The following is a 16506-nucleotide window of genomic DNA, read 5'->3' as shown; positions in this document are numbered from 1 at the left end:
ATGCTATATGAATATGCTGGTACTATTAGTACAAAATGTTTAATGTAATCACACAAGTCAACAAATTCTGTCAGAAGTGAACATAGTCCATTCTGTGTTTTTACTGAAAATTGGAAAGGCTTTTAATGAAGCACAGAACAATTGTTTCCTACAGATGGTGTAATATAAAGTACCTAATGTTGAGATTTCCCAACAGAAATCCTTGTGTCTGTACAGTTGAGTACATGTTCAGGTCCAAGTCATGGATCTACTGGGCATGAATTCCAGCTTGATGTGTGCCTGCACAGGGAGAAAAGTGTAGCTTGGGTGTATGAGACCTACTGTGACTCTGCAGTAGGGTTGTTTTCTCTGCAGACATGAAGTGTTGGTGTAGAATATTTATCCATTTCTTGAGTAACATGAAATTGGGTATGTTTAACTACTTTATTAAAGCAAGTTTGAGAAACAAAATTTCTTGAAAATATGGTTAGCTGGAGTGCTCTAAAAGGAACTAACATTAGCCAGTGTAAATTAATATAATCCTCTAAACTCAGGTGAATCCTACTGGGCACATTTTACCTCAGGTTAGAGTCAAATATAAAAGTTCAAAGAGTGAAGTTCAGAAAGATGGGAGGGTTTTTTTTGAAGTCTTCAAAAGCTTCTAATGAAGAATTTCATATCCCAGTGATGGATTATTTCTCTTTATTTATCAGGGGACAGTCTATAGTTATAGACCTGCCCATAGTGGAGAAGCTGTCAAACTCTTGGACACATCCAGCAGTTGTTTTCTGGCAGCTGATTTTCTTACTCCAGGGAACAACTACTGTGTGGTAAGTAATTGTATTGTATTATTTCTAATATAGAATAATAGCTCTTTTCATTTCTGGCAGCTGATTTTCTTACTCCAGGGAACAACTACTGTGTGGTAAGTAATTGTATTATTTCTAATACAGAATAATAGCTCTTTTCAGGTAACCAGTATGTTGCTAAGGCACAAAATGAAAAGCCTTGCAGAAACCAGGTTGTTCTGATATTTGTTACAGTTGTGTAACTTCTCATTAAGGAAGTAAATGGCATTCATTCAGCTATAGTCTATAAAAGGGTCAGAACTTTTATACTGGATTTCAGGTTGGATAATTTATGTTGTATTGGTTCTGCTGCTGATTTGTATGACTTAGATTGTTCAGGAAGACAGCTGAGCAAAGGATGGATTCAGTTCAGAGAACTGATGTGGTCCAACAGTTGCTACTGATCTTTTCAGCCCTCGGCACAGATTGGAATGTCCTGAGAGATACCTCTGTGATGGGTCCAGGGACAAAGAAGACAAAGAAGGCCTTACTCATGCACCTGTCCATTCTTAGAAATTCCTTGCTTTTACTCCTGCAAGACATATGTCTTACCCACAATTCATTTACAGGTCATGAATTCTCCAGGTAGCCAGCCTAGAAAACCTGGGATCATAGTCTATCAAGTTGGCTGAATCTCTTTGTTCACCATTAGCATGGGAACACTAAACTTTACCTGAGTATGAGTAGTGTGAAGGTTGAGTGATCTCTAGCCTTACTTCTTGTAAAACTTACTACTTGTAATTGTGGAATTACAAAATACCTGGATATAGGAAGAACTCAATTGTTTTGATACCCATCATTTTTCATGTGAGAAAATGAGACCTCTCTTCCAGGCCTTTCCTTTGCAAATAAAATTATAAGCAGGTTGTTCTGTTGCTGGCAGGATGGCAGGAGTGCTAATATTGATCAGCTAACAAATTTTGCCCTAAATTGTCTCATTCTGCTAGAAGCTGCACGAATGCACAAAAATTATTGAAAGTATTCCTTAAGCAGGTGTACTTTGCAGCACATGGATTTAATGAAAAGTAAAATAATCCCAAGTAACCCTTAATCTGCCATGCTCAGCAATTATTTGAATCTATATTCTATAGGAGATCACTAATCACTTCCAGACTATTTGGTTATTTCATCCTCTTTTGACTCTGTTTTTCTCTGTTCAACAGTCTGTAACAATTGCAGGTGAAGTACAAGTTTGGTCCTTGGAAGATGGAACTTTCCTCAGCAAGCTAAACCTTGGTACTGAGGTACAAGTAACCAGAAGCTTATATCATGTCTGATACTTAAAAATTTCTGTGTTTTTAAATTGATAGCATCATATTCCACAGATTTGCATCAACCATTGCTGAGGAAAGCTCAGTAATGTCTTTGAGCAACCCATCAATGAGATTTAAAGATTATCTTTCAGAATGTTTCCTTGAGCTAATCCTGTCATGTTTTTATCTTGACTTCAAAGCAGAGGAAACATTTCAGCCAAATGTCCTCGTGATGCATCTTTCAGCACATCTTTGTAAAAAAAAAATCTAAATTTTTATGGTATTCTTTTTTTTTTTTTTTAATGAGTAACAGAAAAGTTTCAAAAGTATAAAAGCTAAATGCCTTGACTGATAATGAAAAACAGGCTTTAAGAATTGAGTTGATAAAAGTATTTCAAACTGTTAATGCTTTGTCCTGATTTAAGATGCATTCAGGCCCTGAAATTTGACATAGTAAAGAAAAAACCCCATTCTATAACAGCTATACACACAACAGTGCACTCACTGTTTTATTTAGGTGAAACTTCTTTCATTTAAAATCTGGAGAGTGAATATAATGGTTGTTTTTTCTCTATAAAGAACAGAATTAAGTTTTGATGTGTAGCTACAAAGTATAGATAAAATTTCCATTATGTCTCTAAATACTTTCTTTGTTAAAAACATGTTTTTTAAATAAACCACTTGTGGTTTCTTCTTCAAATTTTAGGGACTTTTAAATAGCAAAGGAAATTGCATACTAACAAATAGCATAATATATAAAAATATGTTGAATTTTAAAGAATCTTCTACTTCTCAACTAGGCAACTTCTTTGGCTTGCTGTCCCTCCTCCAACAGTGTTGCTGTAGGGACCCAAAGAGGTCAAATCTGTTTCCTTGATGTTACCAAAGCTGAAGCTCCACGAGTTGTTCACAGGACTTTTCTTTCCAAACTTCCAGTGCTGTCTTTGCAGTAAGTATGTAGTAGGGTAGAGATATTGTCAATTTATTTCTTGAGTAATGATATTAGTTGAACAAAAAATGTGACTTTTTTATTCTACAAATAAAAAATTAAAATATTTTAACAGCTTCTACGTTTTTTCAGCATATTCTGAATTGCTTGCAAGAGGTAGTAGCAGGATTTATATGAAAGAAATTTAATAAATCTGTATTTAAGAAGGTGTAACTGAACAGAGAAGATACTGGTGTATAAGATCCTTTCTTAAGGATATCATGCTTATGTAGTAATTATGCACAATTCCATGTGTCTGACTTCAGAGGATTATTTCTCACTGAATATTAATTTAAGGTTTTCTGAAGATAAGTCTAAGTGTTTTGGTCTTCTCTTTCTATATGGTGGATTTTTGTTACCATTGCTGATTATTCATTTACTTGAAGTTCTGGAGATTACCAGTCCTCTTGTAATTAGCTCTAGTGATCTAAAAGGCTTTTTTGTTCGGTTGGGATTTTTTGTTGGTTGGGTTTCCATCCCTCCCTCCCCCCCACCCATTTATAATCTGAGAGTATTTCTGAGACTATTTTACTCTACTTTACAAAAGATAGAATGGATTTTGAACTCTTTAATATAAATCTGCCTCTTATTTGAGACTCAGATGTATCCCTTTTCACAGCCACCTAAGTCAGAACTTTAAAAATAGATACAGAAAGCAACTTGTTCAAAATTAAATCAATGCAAAAATGTGGTTTTTTTCAAAATAATATTAAGATCTGTGTAATAGTTTTATTTCTGAAAAAGTGAATGTAAAAGAAATTCTGACTTAAGAAAGTTGTCAATGCAGACTGCTGTGGAGTATGGTTACCTTTAGATTCACCTCCCACTCAATTAGAAACTGCACTCATAGCACTGGGCTTTATATCTGACCCTAAACCTGTAAACCCAGGAGCTGAAATTGATGTTTATGCATTCAGTGAAGTCAGCAAGTTATGGGAGTGAAATTATTTGAGTCTTTTTATTGACTGTACTGAATTGATTTCTACTTGGATGTGCACTTTACCTAGTTATGATCAGAGTGGCCAGTTCCTCATTGCAAGAGCTACAGAAGGACACATCTTTATTCTAGATGCTCGTCCATCAAAATTATTCCAGGTTCTGGGATATATAGGTAATACATGTAACAACATTAACTACATTTTCTTCTCTCTATTTTCTGCATTTAAAGTATACTTGTCAGTCAGGCTAAGCCATTCACCTTCCTTCTATTTATTTTCTTGGATGACTAAACATATTCTTCCCACCTATTTTCTAAGGGCCAGAGCTCTTTTGGGGGTTTTTTGTTTTGGAGAGTTTGGTTGGTTGGTTTTGGTTTTTGCTTTTGTTTTCCCCTTTGTAATTTTAGTTAGCAAATGTACCAATATTACCTTTCTTCCAGAGTATGTATAAATCACAGGGAAAAGAATGGACTAGCTGACAAACTGATCACAGCTCCAGCATAAAATTCATAGTGATGGCAAAGAACTAAAGAACTTTGTGAGAATTTGGACTAAAATACTGTAGGTTATAATCATTATGTCATATAATCTCGTGTTTCAAATTTCTACCACAGACAACTTTAACATGGGAACTGCTGAAATTGTCAGCTTTGATGGTTGATAGTGAGAAATAAAATATGATGAATTTTAACTCACAAAAAAAATATTGGAATTTGTGAGTTTATTTTTCCAAAAGCATTATCCTTACCGATCATATCTGTGTGTATAGATATTCACCATAATTTTAAGTATAAAGGACATTATTGTATCATTTTAATTGGTTTAACAAACAGAATTATATCTCCTTTAATAACTTAAGTAATTTGCCTGGTCATATTCTCATTGTCTGGAGGGTTTGTTAGAGCAGGGTTTTTCTGTTCTTTATCTGGCAGTTATTAGCCATATAGCCTCAAAATTGCTACAATTCAAGCTTGAGGTAACTTCAGATTTGACTATTTAATGTAACAATAATGTGCTGGTGCTTAGGGATTCCCAGAACCCAGTCCCTCAAGGGGAGCCGAGTGCATGCAGCACTCCTGAGCTGTGTTCCCAACAGAGATCTCGTTTTGTGTCACAGCATATTTTAATAACAACAATGTTACCCTGCCACAAATACAATTTCCACTGATGTTCCTTACCTCTTTCAGTGCTGGCAGATGAAGTGCTCCATCTTTCTGTAATTTCTGACTTTAAGAATGACTTAGTTGAAGTGATGGTACTTCTTAATGTAGCAGAGGTCCAACAAGCAAGACTGGAAATTTTTCGTCTGTCTTCAGCAATGATAACAGGTAAAAATTGAAATATATACTTATATTTTCTAAGGCAATAAGCCTAGTGTCAGATTTTCAAGTTATTTACATTTAATTTTTAAAAGACCTTACATTTTACAGACTTTTCAAAAAGTAGTTTTATGGTTTTCAGGAAACTTAGTATTTTCTTTAAGTATTCACTAGTTTTGGACTTATTTTTGTGCCTATGTTTAGATATATAAAATGGGGCTTTATTTTCAAAGCTGCTGAAGATCTACAGTTATTATCTTCATTTCAACATTTTATCAGGTGCCTTGTCAGTCTTAATTTCTGGTGTCTCTTTAAAGCTTAAATTAGGGAACTAATAAAATATATTAACTTTATATTATTAACTTTTATTAACTAATAAAATATATTAATTTTATCAACTAATAAAATGCCTTTTTGAAGATGTGAGTTTAATCAATACCACCCAGGCTGTGTGTTCCTCATGGCAGAGATTCCTAAAACAAGTTCTAGATGAAGGAAATGGTGACATGAACCTGCATGCAAACTAATTAGCATTAATTATGTTGACGTAATACTCAAGAAGCAGAGTAAATTAGTGTATGCAAATAGTCACATCATGGTGGTTAAACTGTTTCCAGTAGCTCTTTAGAGCCAGCAGAGCTATTGCTCTGCTTCACTGCAGTGTGCTGCATCAGCACAACTCACCGAGCTGGTGTTAAATCTAAGTATTAATTAATTTCCAGTCACATCCCTGAAAACTCACCTCATGCTCCCTCCTTGCTGAGGATCATTTTCATAATTACATGATAGACAAAGCACCTGTATTAGTGGAAGTCATGCCTCTTCTTCCTCCCTCTTTCTTTTGTCAATCTTTTAGATAATGATAAGTATGTGAATGAACAAGGAATGTTTAATGTTAGTGACCTGAAAAAGAAGCAATATGATCTGGATTTCCCTTTGAGCTCAACAGTCAGACTGAAGGATAACACTGTGTATGGCTACTGCTCCTGTGCACCTTTCATCTGTAAATACCACCTCTCTGAAGAGGTAATTCTCTGAAATTGCATTATTTTGGGTGGTGGTTAAATACCAGCTAAATAGGCTCTTCAGAAGTGGCTTCTGAGCTGGAGCTGTGGGTTTGTGCAGTCTGCTGAGTAACCTGGACATGCAGCTCCTGAAGGGACTGAGCCAGTGTCAGCCCAGGACTCCCAGATGCAAAGCCAACCTCGCAAGGAAGCAGTGGGGGCTTCAGGAAGCCACTGTCACTGCCTGCTAAGGAGCTGCAGCTCTCTGCAGCTCATAGGTTTAAGAGTCAAGGCAGGTAAAAAGGTGAATTATAAGGTCAGCATTCCTCCTTGACATGTCCCATCCTTTCTGAGCCAAGAAATTCAGACTCAAATGTACTGAATCCAGACCCTTTTGCAGAGATGAGAAGCAAATCAGCAGCACAGCAATGGCACTACTTCCTCAGCTCAGTAATCCAACAACAGTTTAAACTGCAATGCATGTGGTAACCCACAAACCTCTCATTAATTTTCTCAAAATGGCATAGATATCATCTGAACTGCTGCTAACCTTTTACTTGTTTGGCAGAATAAGTTGGAAGATCCATCAGTATTTTCATCTGAAAAGAAGATTCCTAGCAAACAGTTTGGATCAGGTTTGCTCTGTTTATCACCCAACAGCCAGTGGCTGGCAGCAGCAGCCAAGGATGGTGTTTTGTTTATCTACAATTCTTCTACTCTGGTAGGTGGGCGTCTGGGCACAGGCTTTGTTTAATTTACGTGAGACACAAGTGTGAAAATTACTTCCTTTAACTGTAAACTTTTCCTCACTTGAATAGGTGTTTGACAAAAATTTATGTTGAAAATGAACTGGCATAGCATTATACAAGACAATTATTTTTATAATGAATGTGTATACAAGCGTACAAACCACTTACTTCCTTCTTCAGTGAATTTTAGCAAAGATAATTTTGCTACTGTTCTTACCTCCTGCAAAATCAATATACTACAAAGTTGTTCCATGTCTAGTCAAACCTTTTAAACTTAAAAACCCTAGTATTTTATGTATTTTGTATTGCCATTTTGGATTGAATTTTATCTAAAAATAAAGAAACATTAACATATTTTTTTAATTTAAGTAATAAAAATAATTTAAAGACATATTTCTTTATAAAAACATATTTGCTGATACTGCTTCTATGACTTCTCTAGGATATACTTGCTCAAAAGCATTGTCACTCATATCAAGGAGGGGGAATCAGATCCATGGTATTCTCCCTGGATGGCAATTTCATCCTAGTTAACGGTGAAAATGATTGTGCCCTGGTGTGTCTGAAGTGGAAGTATGTATAAAGTGACAGACTAATATTGATTGTGTCATTTCTTGTAACCTGATAGATTAATTTTTGCATCTGCTTGTGATTCTAGACTTTCTTTTTCTTAGTCTCAAAGTAAGGAGAAGAATTGAATAGAAATAAAATCATTCTCATCTTCAGAGGCAGCCTGACCTCCCTAGCTCAGGAAGTTTTACACTTTGGGTCTGATTGCAGCACAACATACAGGAATATCTTCTGAGAAGTATTACAGAATCACAGAATGACCAGGTTGGAAGAGACCTTCAAGATCATCAAGTCCAACACATGCCCTAACACCTCAACTAAACCCTGGCACCAAGTGCCACATCCAGTCTTTTTTTAAACACATCCAGGGGTGGTGACTCCACCACCTCCCTGGGCAGACCATTCCAGAACTTTATCACTCTTCCCATAAAAAAACTTTTTCCTTATATCCAGCCTATATTTCCATTGGTGCAGCTTGAGACTGTGACCTCTGATTCTGTCAGTGCTGCCAGGAGAGACCGACCCCCACCTGACTATAACCACCTTTCAGGGAGTTGTAGATGGTGATAAGGTCACCCCTGAGCCTGCTTTTCTCCAGGCTAAACACCCCCAGCTCCCTCAGTCATTCCTCACAGGGTTTGTGTTCCCAGCCCCTCACCAGCCTTGTTGTTTCCTCTGGACGCGCTCCAGCGCCTCAAGGTCCTTCCCAAACTGAGGGGCCAGAACTGGACACAGCACTCAAGGTGTGCCCTCACCAGTGCCAAGCACAGGGGAAGGATGACCTCCCTGCTCCTGCTGGCCACACTATTCCTGATAGAGGGCAGGATGCTGTTGGCTTGGCCACCAGGGCACACTGCTGGCTCATGTTCAGTCAGTTGTCCAACACCCCCAGGTCCCTTTCTGCCAGAGCTCTGTCCAGCCACACCGTCCCCAGCCTGTAATGCTGCAGGGGGCTATTGTGGCCAAAATGCAGGACTGAGCACTTGGCCTTACTAAACATAACCAGCTCTGGAAAGGGCTCTCTGGGGATGTAAGGGATGTAATCTGAGATACTCTTTTAGCTCAGCAAAAAGGAGACATCACAGCGTTAATGGAAATTCTACTGTGGCTTTAGAGAGCTCTTAGCAACATTAGGAGTAAGAGACACTTGCAAGTACAGCTTTTCTGCAGGAAAATAAGTGTTCAGGTAGATTAATAAAGATGATTCTGTCAGAGCAATATTTCTAATATGGGTAATCCATCTTTCAGAATTTTTATTTCTGTGGAGAGTTAACTTATTTATGCAATTCTAGAACTCAAACAATACAAAAATATTGAATATGCATTTTTAAACAAATTAATAATTGTGTTATAAAGAATATTCAATACTTTGTCCTTTTCCATAATATACAAAAAACACATCAGTTCCTTTTCTGTTTACCAGGGAGATAAAGAAAACTGGAGTTGAGGAAGCTGCTCTTTACTGGAAGTCTCTACGTGATATACTGAACAAGTCTACTTCAGATGAAAATTCTGTTTTAAAATCTATGGCAGAATGGAAGTTGGACCCAGAATCCACATCAAAATCACTTTCAGTAAAGAAATTTAAAGTGCTTTCTTTATTTTTATGAGGGGAAAAGTTGGATCATTATCCTAAAATTGTACATGATAAAAATTGTCCTTAATACACTGTCCCTTTTGTTAAAGCAGAAGAATACTCCTGAGGATAGGCTGAATATGCTTAAATAGTAATTTGTGGAAAAGTACTGTGAAAGAAATAGGATATTTATATGAAGATGACATTCACATCTTCAATTTCACTTGGTTTCCTCAGTCACAGAAAACTCTGTGAAAGTCAGTTTCTCCTTATGTGAAGTTACGTGTCCTTCCCAGTGTGATGTTACTGCTGTACATTGTGTGTTACTAATTGTATGGTTTTTTTATTGAAATCAAACAAAATAGGGATTACAGAGATTAGTCCAGTCAATCATTTGAGTCAAAAGGCTTTGCATAATAGCAAGGGTTTGCAGGGTCAGATCTGGGGACTAGTTAGGCAACAAAAATGTAACACTCTCTAATTTCAAGGTGGTGGTGGTGTTTCTAATGGGAGTTCACTTTTTCTTTCATTTCCATCTTTCTTTCACTCACTCTCAAAGTACCTGAGCTAGATGTTTATATCTTTAATTAATATAAACATCAGGAGGTACCACTGAAATCTTTTAATGCACAGGTGACAGAAGAAGATGGAGACATCACAAATACTGATGGCACAACATGGATAGGCCAGAAAACACAAAAGGTACTTTCACAAAACATGTATTAATCAAAGCCAGAGTTTTCAAGGGTCATTAGTCATTTGGAGTACCAAAGTATTTGCTGTAAACAGATCTAGTTTCAAAAGTTTTACTCACATTTGGCCCTTTCTTTAACCATTGCGATCTAGACTTTCAGAAATTCTAGGCCAATGTTATAAACACATCAGAGAAGGTGTCAAGCACAACAGGAGCTCTGAGGAGCTCTGAAGACCAGAAGAACACTTATATACAAGGAGTATACCAAAAAAAAAAAAGGCAAAGAAAAACAAGGGAAAGAAAAGCCTGACAAATTGACTTATTTTAGAAACTTAAAAGACTTTTTATACTATATGTCAAAAAGTTGCCAAGAATGATTATTACCAGGAAGCAAGCAGGTTGCTCAATAAAAAATGAAAACAGTGAAAATTTTCAATGATGAAAAATCTAAGGATTAAAAAATTCTGGGAGTAGGCTTTATGCAGTTCAATGTGTCTGTAAGCATTGCACTTCTAATTACATCTTTCCTTAGTATTTTCTTTTTTTTTCCAGCGCTATTGCTGTACAACCAGTTTACAATGTGACCTGGCTATAAAATCTCTTCTCTTGTGCAATTCTAAGGATCATCCTGGTGAATTAGGGTTATGTCTGCTTCAGTTATTAACCCCTCTGGCATTTTATTTTCTGTACAGATAATGTTCCTTTAGATTACTTTGGTATTTTTTTCTCTTGCCTTTTTTTGCCTTTCAACGATGCATTTGTTGTATGTCAGGTTATGAGAGAAGAGACGCGGAGGTTTGCAAACCAGAAGGAAGAGCTGCAAATGGGAATTAGAAAGCTGCGTGAAACTGTGAGTTTCTTACCAGGGTAATGGCTCAGCTTCCCAGTTTTGTTTAAAAGAACACTTCCTTTATGGCTGTGAGCTCTAGTGCTCAGTTACAGTTTTGTCATAAACTCTGAACAGGCAGGCATTAAAGAGATGTGCTTCTTCAGGGACCAGTGCTGAAATTGCCAGGAGCTACTGTCTGCTTCTCATTTTCCTTTGCTCCAAATGAATATTTTGTATCAGCCTCATACCTTGAGCTATCTGTCCCCTCAGCAAGCTAATTTCTGCATGTCTAACAACCTTCCATTATAAAAAAGACTGTCCTCTCCTTTTTCTTCTGTTTCTTCCCATAAGGCAGTTAAAATTGCAGGTAATTAAAATAATTTTCTCTGATATCAAGTTCAATAGTGTTTAAAATAGCATTTCCTCTATTCACATTCAAATTGCTTTTTATTCCTTATGGTTTTTTTTTTAAACAGATTCAGAAAATGATGCATGAAAATGAGCAGGTGCCAGACATTGAGAAACTCGAACTCTGGGAGTTCAACCTGGATTTAGAAGAACAGGAACAAGCGCAAGCAGAGGCTGAAGAAGATGTGGCCAGGGTATGGCAGAATGGGGGAACATTTTAAAGCTGTCAGTGGAAAGGAGAAAAGTTATTAAATAAGAGAGGATTAGCTCAAAGTTGCTGTTCACTGCGGAGAAGCAGAAAACCAGAAAAGTATTTAAAAGTCACTTTTGAAGCAGGTGAAACTGCTGAGGCAGACAAGGCAAATTGGAATATGATTTATGCCAGAAACTATAAATCTCACACTGTGGCCTTGAGATTGTTGTTTAAGTTCTAGAATGCTTTTCTTCTCATAGAAGATGATGCCTTCAGTATGATGAAATATTGATAATTCATTTAATTTGTTAGTCTTCTTTCATTAACTCAATGCAAATTGTCCACATCTTGTTGCTTTGCACCACATCCTGTTATTTTCTCTTCTTTTTCTTGAAAGGCGAGGAGAGAGATTGAGATGGAGACTTTATCTTACTGCTATTTGCAGGATTTAATCAAATATGAGTGCTGGGATGACATGTGTGTAAAACAACGTGCAGTTAAGGTAACCTCTGCTTTCTAAGACATTTTCTGCAGTAGTTTATTATACCTTAAGGTACAGGGACAAAATAACACATTTCTGATTTGCTTACAGGGTGGGAAAAACTTTACTTCTTCCCAAGGCTCGGGGAAATCTTTTATTCTGTTAATTTTTGTCTGATCCTGGCAGATCTTACCTTCTAAAGTGGAAAGTAGTGCTGATAAACAAATAGGGAATTCTTTAATTCCTTGATCTCAGACAATATATATACACATTATTGCTAAAAGGAGAAGTAAATACTATTTTTCTTTGTTAGTCCATATGACTTCTGCTACAGATAAAATAAAGGCAAAATTTAACCCTGATTTTGCCTATTTTAAACAGAGGGAGATGAGTCAAACTGATGATACTGAATTATCCCAAGGGTACTGAAAGACCAAGTCATTTTACAAAAAAACCAAACAAACTAGTTCTGGCTTAATCCTGTGGATGAACATGGATAAAGAGACCACACCCATGGATTATTTTTTAAAACTGTATTTAATACATTGTCTGTTGTACTAACTGATTCTCAGTTTTATTCCTGATTTGAAGCAGTCTGTAACTGTTTAGCATTCCAGTATTGAACAAATGAACTGACAGAAGCATTATGAAGAACTTCTTACTTTGGGGTTTTTTATTTTAAATTTGAGCAGTGCTTCCATCGGGATTGTGAAGTGAGGAATTATCCACTGAAGGAACGTAGTAAAGAAGAGATGGAAACTTTGAAGAAAGTTCTCCATTTAAAGCAGACTGAGACAGCTGATCTTAAGGTACAGATCGTGATCTTCTGAGCTGGCATCTTATAACTTCTTTATCTAGTTACATACCTAAGGCCCATTTTCTTGCTGTAGAAGTTGGCCAAAAAAATTTAAAATCATAAATAAAGGTGACGTGTTGTTAAAAAAAAATATATTAGTCTTCAATAATCACAGAATAGCTGAGGTTAGAAGAACCCTTTGGAAGTTACCTAGTTCAGCATTCCTGGAGCATTTACTCAGGGCTATGTCCAGTGAGGCTTGGAGTATCTGCATGGTGAAAGAATTCATAAGCTCTCTGTGCTACCTTTTCTCATGTTTGACAACTCCCACAGGAAAAAGAATCCCCCAAGTCTTCTCCTTCCTGAGGGTAAACAATTCCAGTTCTTTCAGTCTGTCCTCACATATAAAATGTTTAAAATCTTTACTGATATTAGTGCCCTATCACTGGACTTACTTCAATATTCCCAGTGTTGTACTGGGGACCCTACAAATGGACCCAAGATTCCAGATGTGATCATTTCAACTTGTATTATTTTGATCACTGAGTTAATTGAAGAATATAACCTCTAGAATTTTCTTCATTTTGTGCCACTGGACCGTGTACAAACTTAACACAGTTGTTCACTGAGTTAATTGAAGAATATAACCTCTAGAATTTTCTTCATTGTGTGCCACTGGTACAAACTGTGTACAAACTTAACACAGTTGCCATGTTTCTGATCTGCAGGCTCAGAAGAAAAATCTTGACTCTGAGACTGCTTTATCTGAGGAAGGAGAGAAGGCAGCAGGAGCGGTGACTGATGATGGTGCATCTTTCTGCCTAAATGGAAGCCTGAGCTCTCAGTATGGTGGGGACACATCTATCCTATACCACCAATGTGACCTGCACACAAAGGAGCAGAAACTCAATCAGACAATATTATTGAAGGTGATATCTTCTGAAATCTGTCCTACTGCAGTGACACTCTTGTATCTGTTGGTTTTTACACGAGTCACAGCCACTGTTAGATTTTGGACATACTGACACTAAACAATGGAGAGTCTCCATTGTTACTCACCAGTCTCTGAGTAACTGAGACAAAAGCTGATAAATGCACTTAGTGCTGTGCCTTTGCCAGCTTGGGTGTGGAAGAAAAAGATTTTATGAAATTGCTTATCCAGTTTCAGGGTATCTGTATCCTTTTCATGGTGCATTTTAGTAAATTGACACAGTAAGAGAGACATATGCTTTACCCTCTTTAAAGTTCTGCTTTCCTTTGTTGAGATAAATTCTTTATGCTAAAAGAAGAATTTATCCACTAAGAATACATGCTTTTTTAGATGATTATAAAGTCTAAGGTGTTCTTAAAAAGTCAGTTTCCAATGTTTGTTTGTTTAATGGGCACATTTTACTTACATGGAAACATATTGAAACTGCAGGTTGTATTAGGAAAGTACATCCTTTGCTCTGCCTCCCTGCACCTGTGATTTACAGCCTCTAGATTTACAGGTCACATGTTTTTTTCTTTGAAGCTCCTCCTTCAGTCACTTGGAGAGGGCCAAAAAAGAAGCAAATAGAGTACACCCTAATTTTTTATCTAGCTTTGGCAGCAGCATGTTTCTTTCAGACTGTTTCTTAAATGCCAAATGTGTAGAAGAAAATGAATTAAAATTTCTAGGGGAAAAAAAAAGAAAAAACAGATCATCTGCCTAAGTCCATTTAACAAACTTGAACTCTATGCTTATGATTTTCACAAAAAGGTTTTACCAGTTTATTTCCTTGTCACACACACAAATACACACATTCATAATTCTGATGCTTGAGGAGTAGTATATAAACATGGATGGATGTGACCTGAACAGAACTTGCTGTTTCCTTTTTTGGGATTCCAGGACGTCATTTACAAAGTGAAAACTGCTTTTAATGAGGAATTTGACATGGTTGTACAACAAAAGGAGCAGGAGATAGCACGAGTGAAAGAAAGAAACCTGAAGATCCAAGAACTCTTGGAGCAGCTTGACCTTCAAGTGGAAGTGTGGGAGCCAGTCCTTACAGATGAGGAGATGCCGGAGCGAGTGTTCACTGTTCAGGATTCAGAGGTGTCTGAGAAATGCATCTTTGTATTTGATCCATTCAAATCCAGCTTTCTAATTCTTGTCATTTTGTGTCACTACTGAAAAACCTTCAAGTAGATGTGTCTGTATAGATAAAATCATCTTTTTGGTCCATTTTCTTCCCTTTCTTTTTTAGGGAGAAAATACTTAATAAGTCAATCTGAAATGAAAAATTTATACAAACTTAATTTATCACTGTTAAAAGTTTTCAAAATGCCCACAAATTAGATAGAAGTTCTGTTTCTAACATTCAAAGCAGGATTCCAGGAATTGCTTCCATAGTTAAGGGTTTCTCTGTTTTCTCTGAGTGCCATTTTGAAACAAAGCAGTTTTAAACTAAAAATCTAAGTATTAGAGCATACTTAGTAATGTACTTATAAATCCAGTTAATTCTTTACAAAAAACCACCATATTTCTTATGCAATAAATTCCACTGATCTTATCTGCTCATTTGGTCAATCTTTTCCCATTTTTCTTTTCTCTCTCACCAGTCCATGTTATCCCACTGTAAGAGAAGGCATACACAAAACACAACTAATAGCAACAAAAGTGATGGTGGTTTATATTTTAGGATAATTAAATGTAGTTTCTGTTGCTGTCCAAAAGAAGAAGTTTCAACTTGAGGAATATTGTCATACAGCAGAGATACAGCAAACATTGAGAATTTGTATGACACCATTGTCATGGTTTAAGCCCAGTCAGCAACTATGCACCACACAGCTGCTCCCTCACTGCCCCTTCTCACCAGGGTGAGGGAAACAACTGGACGGGTAAAAGTGAGAAAACTCGTGGGTTGAGATTAGAACAGTTTCATAACTGAAATAAAATACAATAATAATGACAGCAATGATAATCGTAATGTAATTAATGAAATTAAAACATAATCATAAATGTAATTAAGAGGAAACTAATGAAAAGAGAAAGGAAAAAACCCAAGAAAAACAACTGATGCAAATGAAAAACGATTGCTCACCATCAACACAGCAATCCCCAGGCTGTGGGATGCACTGTACACCAGCTGCTTGGAAGATAGTTAACTCCATCCCAGCCAAAACCAGGGCCACCATTTTTCCAAAAGTTCTTAGTCCCTGTGATCACGTTTAGAGAAAAGAACCCTGATACAAACTTCATTTTCTGCCTTCAGATTAAAGCTGAGAAATACATGACTCAAGAGGAGAAAGAGCAGGCAGAGATGCAGGCTAAGCTTGACATGGAAAGACGCCTGGCTGCTACAGTAAGTAAAGAAACATCCCTTTGACAGGCCATTGTCTCTGTTTAGGCTTATTTCATTTATTATTGCTTATTAGCACAGCACTGAAACATTCCAGTAATGTAGTATGGCAGAATAAATCTAAACTGGTAGGTATTGATGAGATGTGCCTCTTCCTTCTTATTATTGTTTACAATCAGAACTATATAGGCCAAGTGGGAGAAGAAAAAATAGAGTGTTAGACTCACAGTTTTTAAACATGTGCTTAGGGGCAATTTAAAATACCATATCAGGTGGCTGGGAACTAGATACATGTCCAAATTCAAGCCATTCCTCAATCAAGATCTTTTTGCTTGATATGTGTTTGTTGATTCAGCAGCTTGTGTTCTCCATGATTCAGACTAGAAGACTATAGTGCTTTCCTCTGGCTTTAAAATGCATCTGCAAAAAAAACTAAGATGGTTCTGGCCCCAAAACAGATGCACAATTACAACTTCCTTCATCATAGCTTGTCAGTTGGCCAGAAGTAACCTATGCCTGTGTTCTTTCCAAAACTGCCAAAATGGCAGTTTTAGT

The 16506-nt window shown here is 36.7% G+C and overlaps 1 protein-coding gene across 1 annotated transcript in view; it reads left to right on the top strand.

Moving 5' to 3' along the window:
- Window positions 1-16506, top strand: part of CFAP43 (cilia and flagella associated protein 43) — a 43342-nt gene that overhangs the window by 15601 nt on the left and 11235 nt on the right. The window contains exons 10-26 of the mRNA XM_041415742.1: window positions 693-809; window positions 1991-2071; window positions 2881-3029; window positions 4076-4179; window positions 5194-5334; window positions 6182-6351; window positions 6898-7050; window positions 7521-7651; window positions 9072-9222; window positions 9858-9926; window positions 10691-10768; window positions 11224-11349; window positions 11746-11850; window positions 12522-12638; window positions 13354-13554; window positions 14499-14705; window positions 15865-15954. Of these exons, the coding sequence (XP_041271676.1) occupies window positions 693-809; window positions 1991-2071; window positions 2881-3029; window positions 4076-4179; window positions 5194-5334; window positions 6182-6351; window positions 6898-7050; window positions 7521-7651; window positions 9072-9222; window positions 9858-9926; window positions 10691-10768; window positions 11224-11349; window positions 11746-11850; window positions 12522-12638; window positions 13354-13554; window positions 14499-14705; window positions 15865-15954 (2190 nt within the window). The remainder of the gene's footprint in view (window positions 1-692; window positions 810-1990; window positions 2072-2880; window positions 3030-4075; window positions 4180-5193; window positions 5335-6181; window positions 6352-6897; window positions 7051-7520; window positions 7652-9071; window positions 9223-9857; window positions 9927-10690; window positions 10769-11223; window positions 11350-11745; window positions 11851-12521; window positions 12639-13353; window positions 13555-14498; window positions 14706-15864; window positions 15955-16506) is intronic.

Source organism: Onychostruthus taczanowskii, unplaced genomic scaffold, assembly GCF_017590055.1.
Source record: "Onychostruthus taczanowskii isolate IOZ18803 unplaced genomic scaffold, ASM1759005v1 scaffold5, whole genome shotgun sequence".
In the NCBI taxonomy this organism is placed as follows: domain Eukaryota; kingdom Metazoa; phylum Chordata; class Aves; order Passeriformes; family Passeridae; genus Onychostruthus; species Onychostruthus taczanowskii.
Note: the sequence above shows the minus strand (reverse complement) of the source record. Positions and strands in the feature narration are given on the sequence as shown.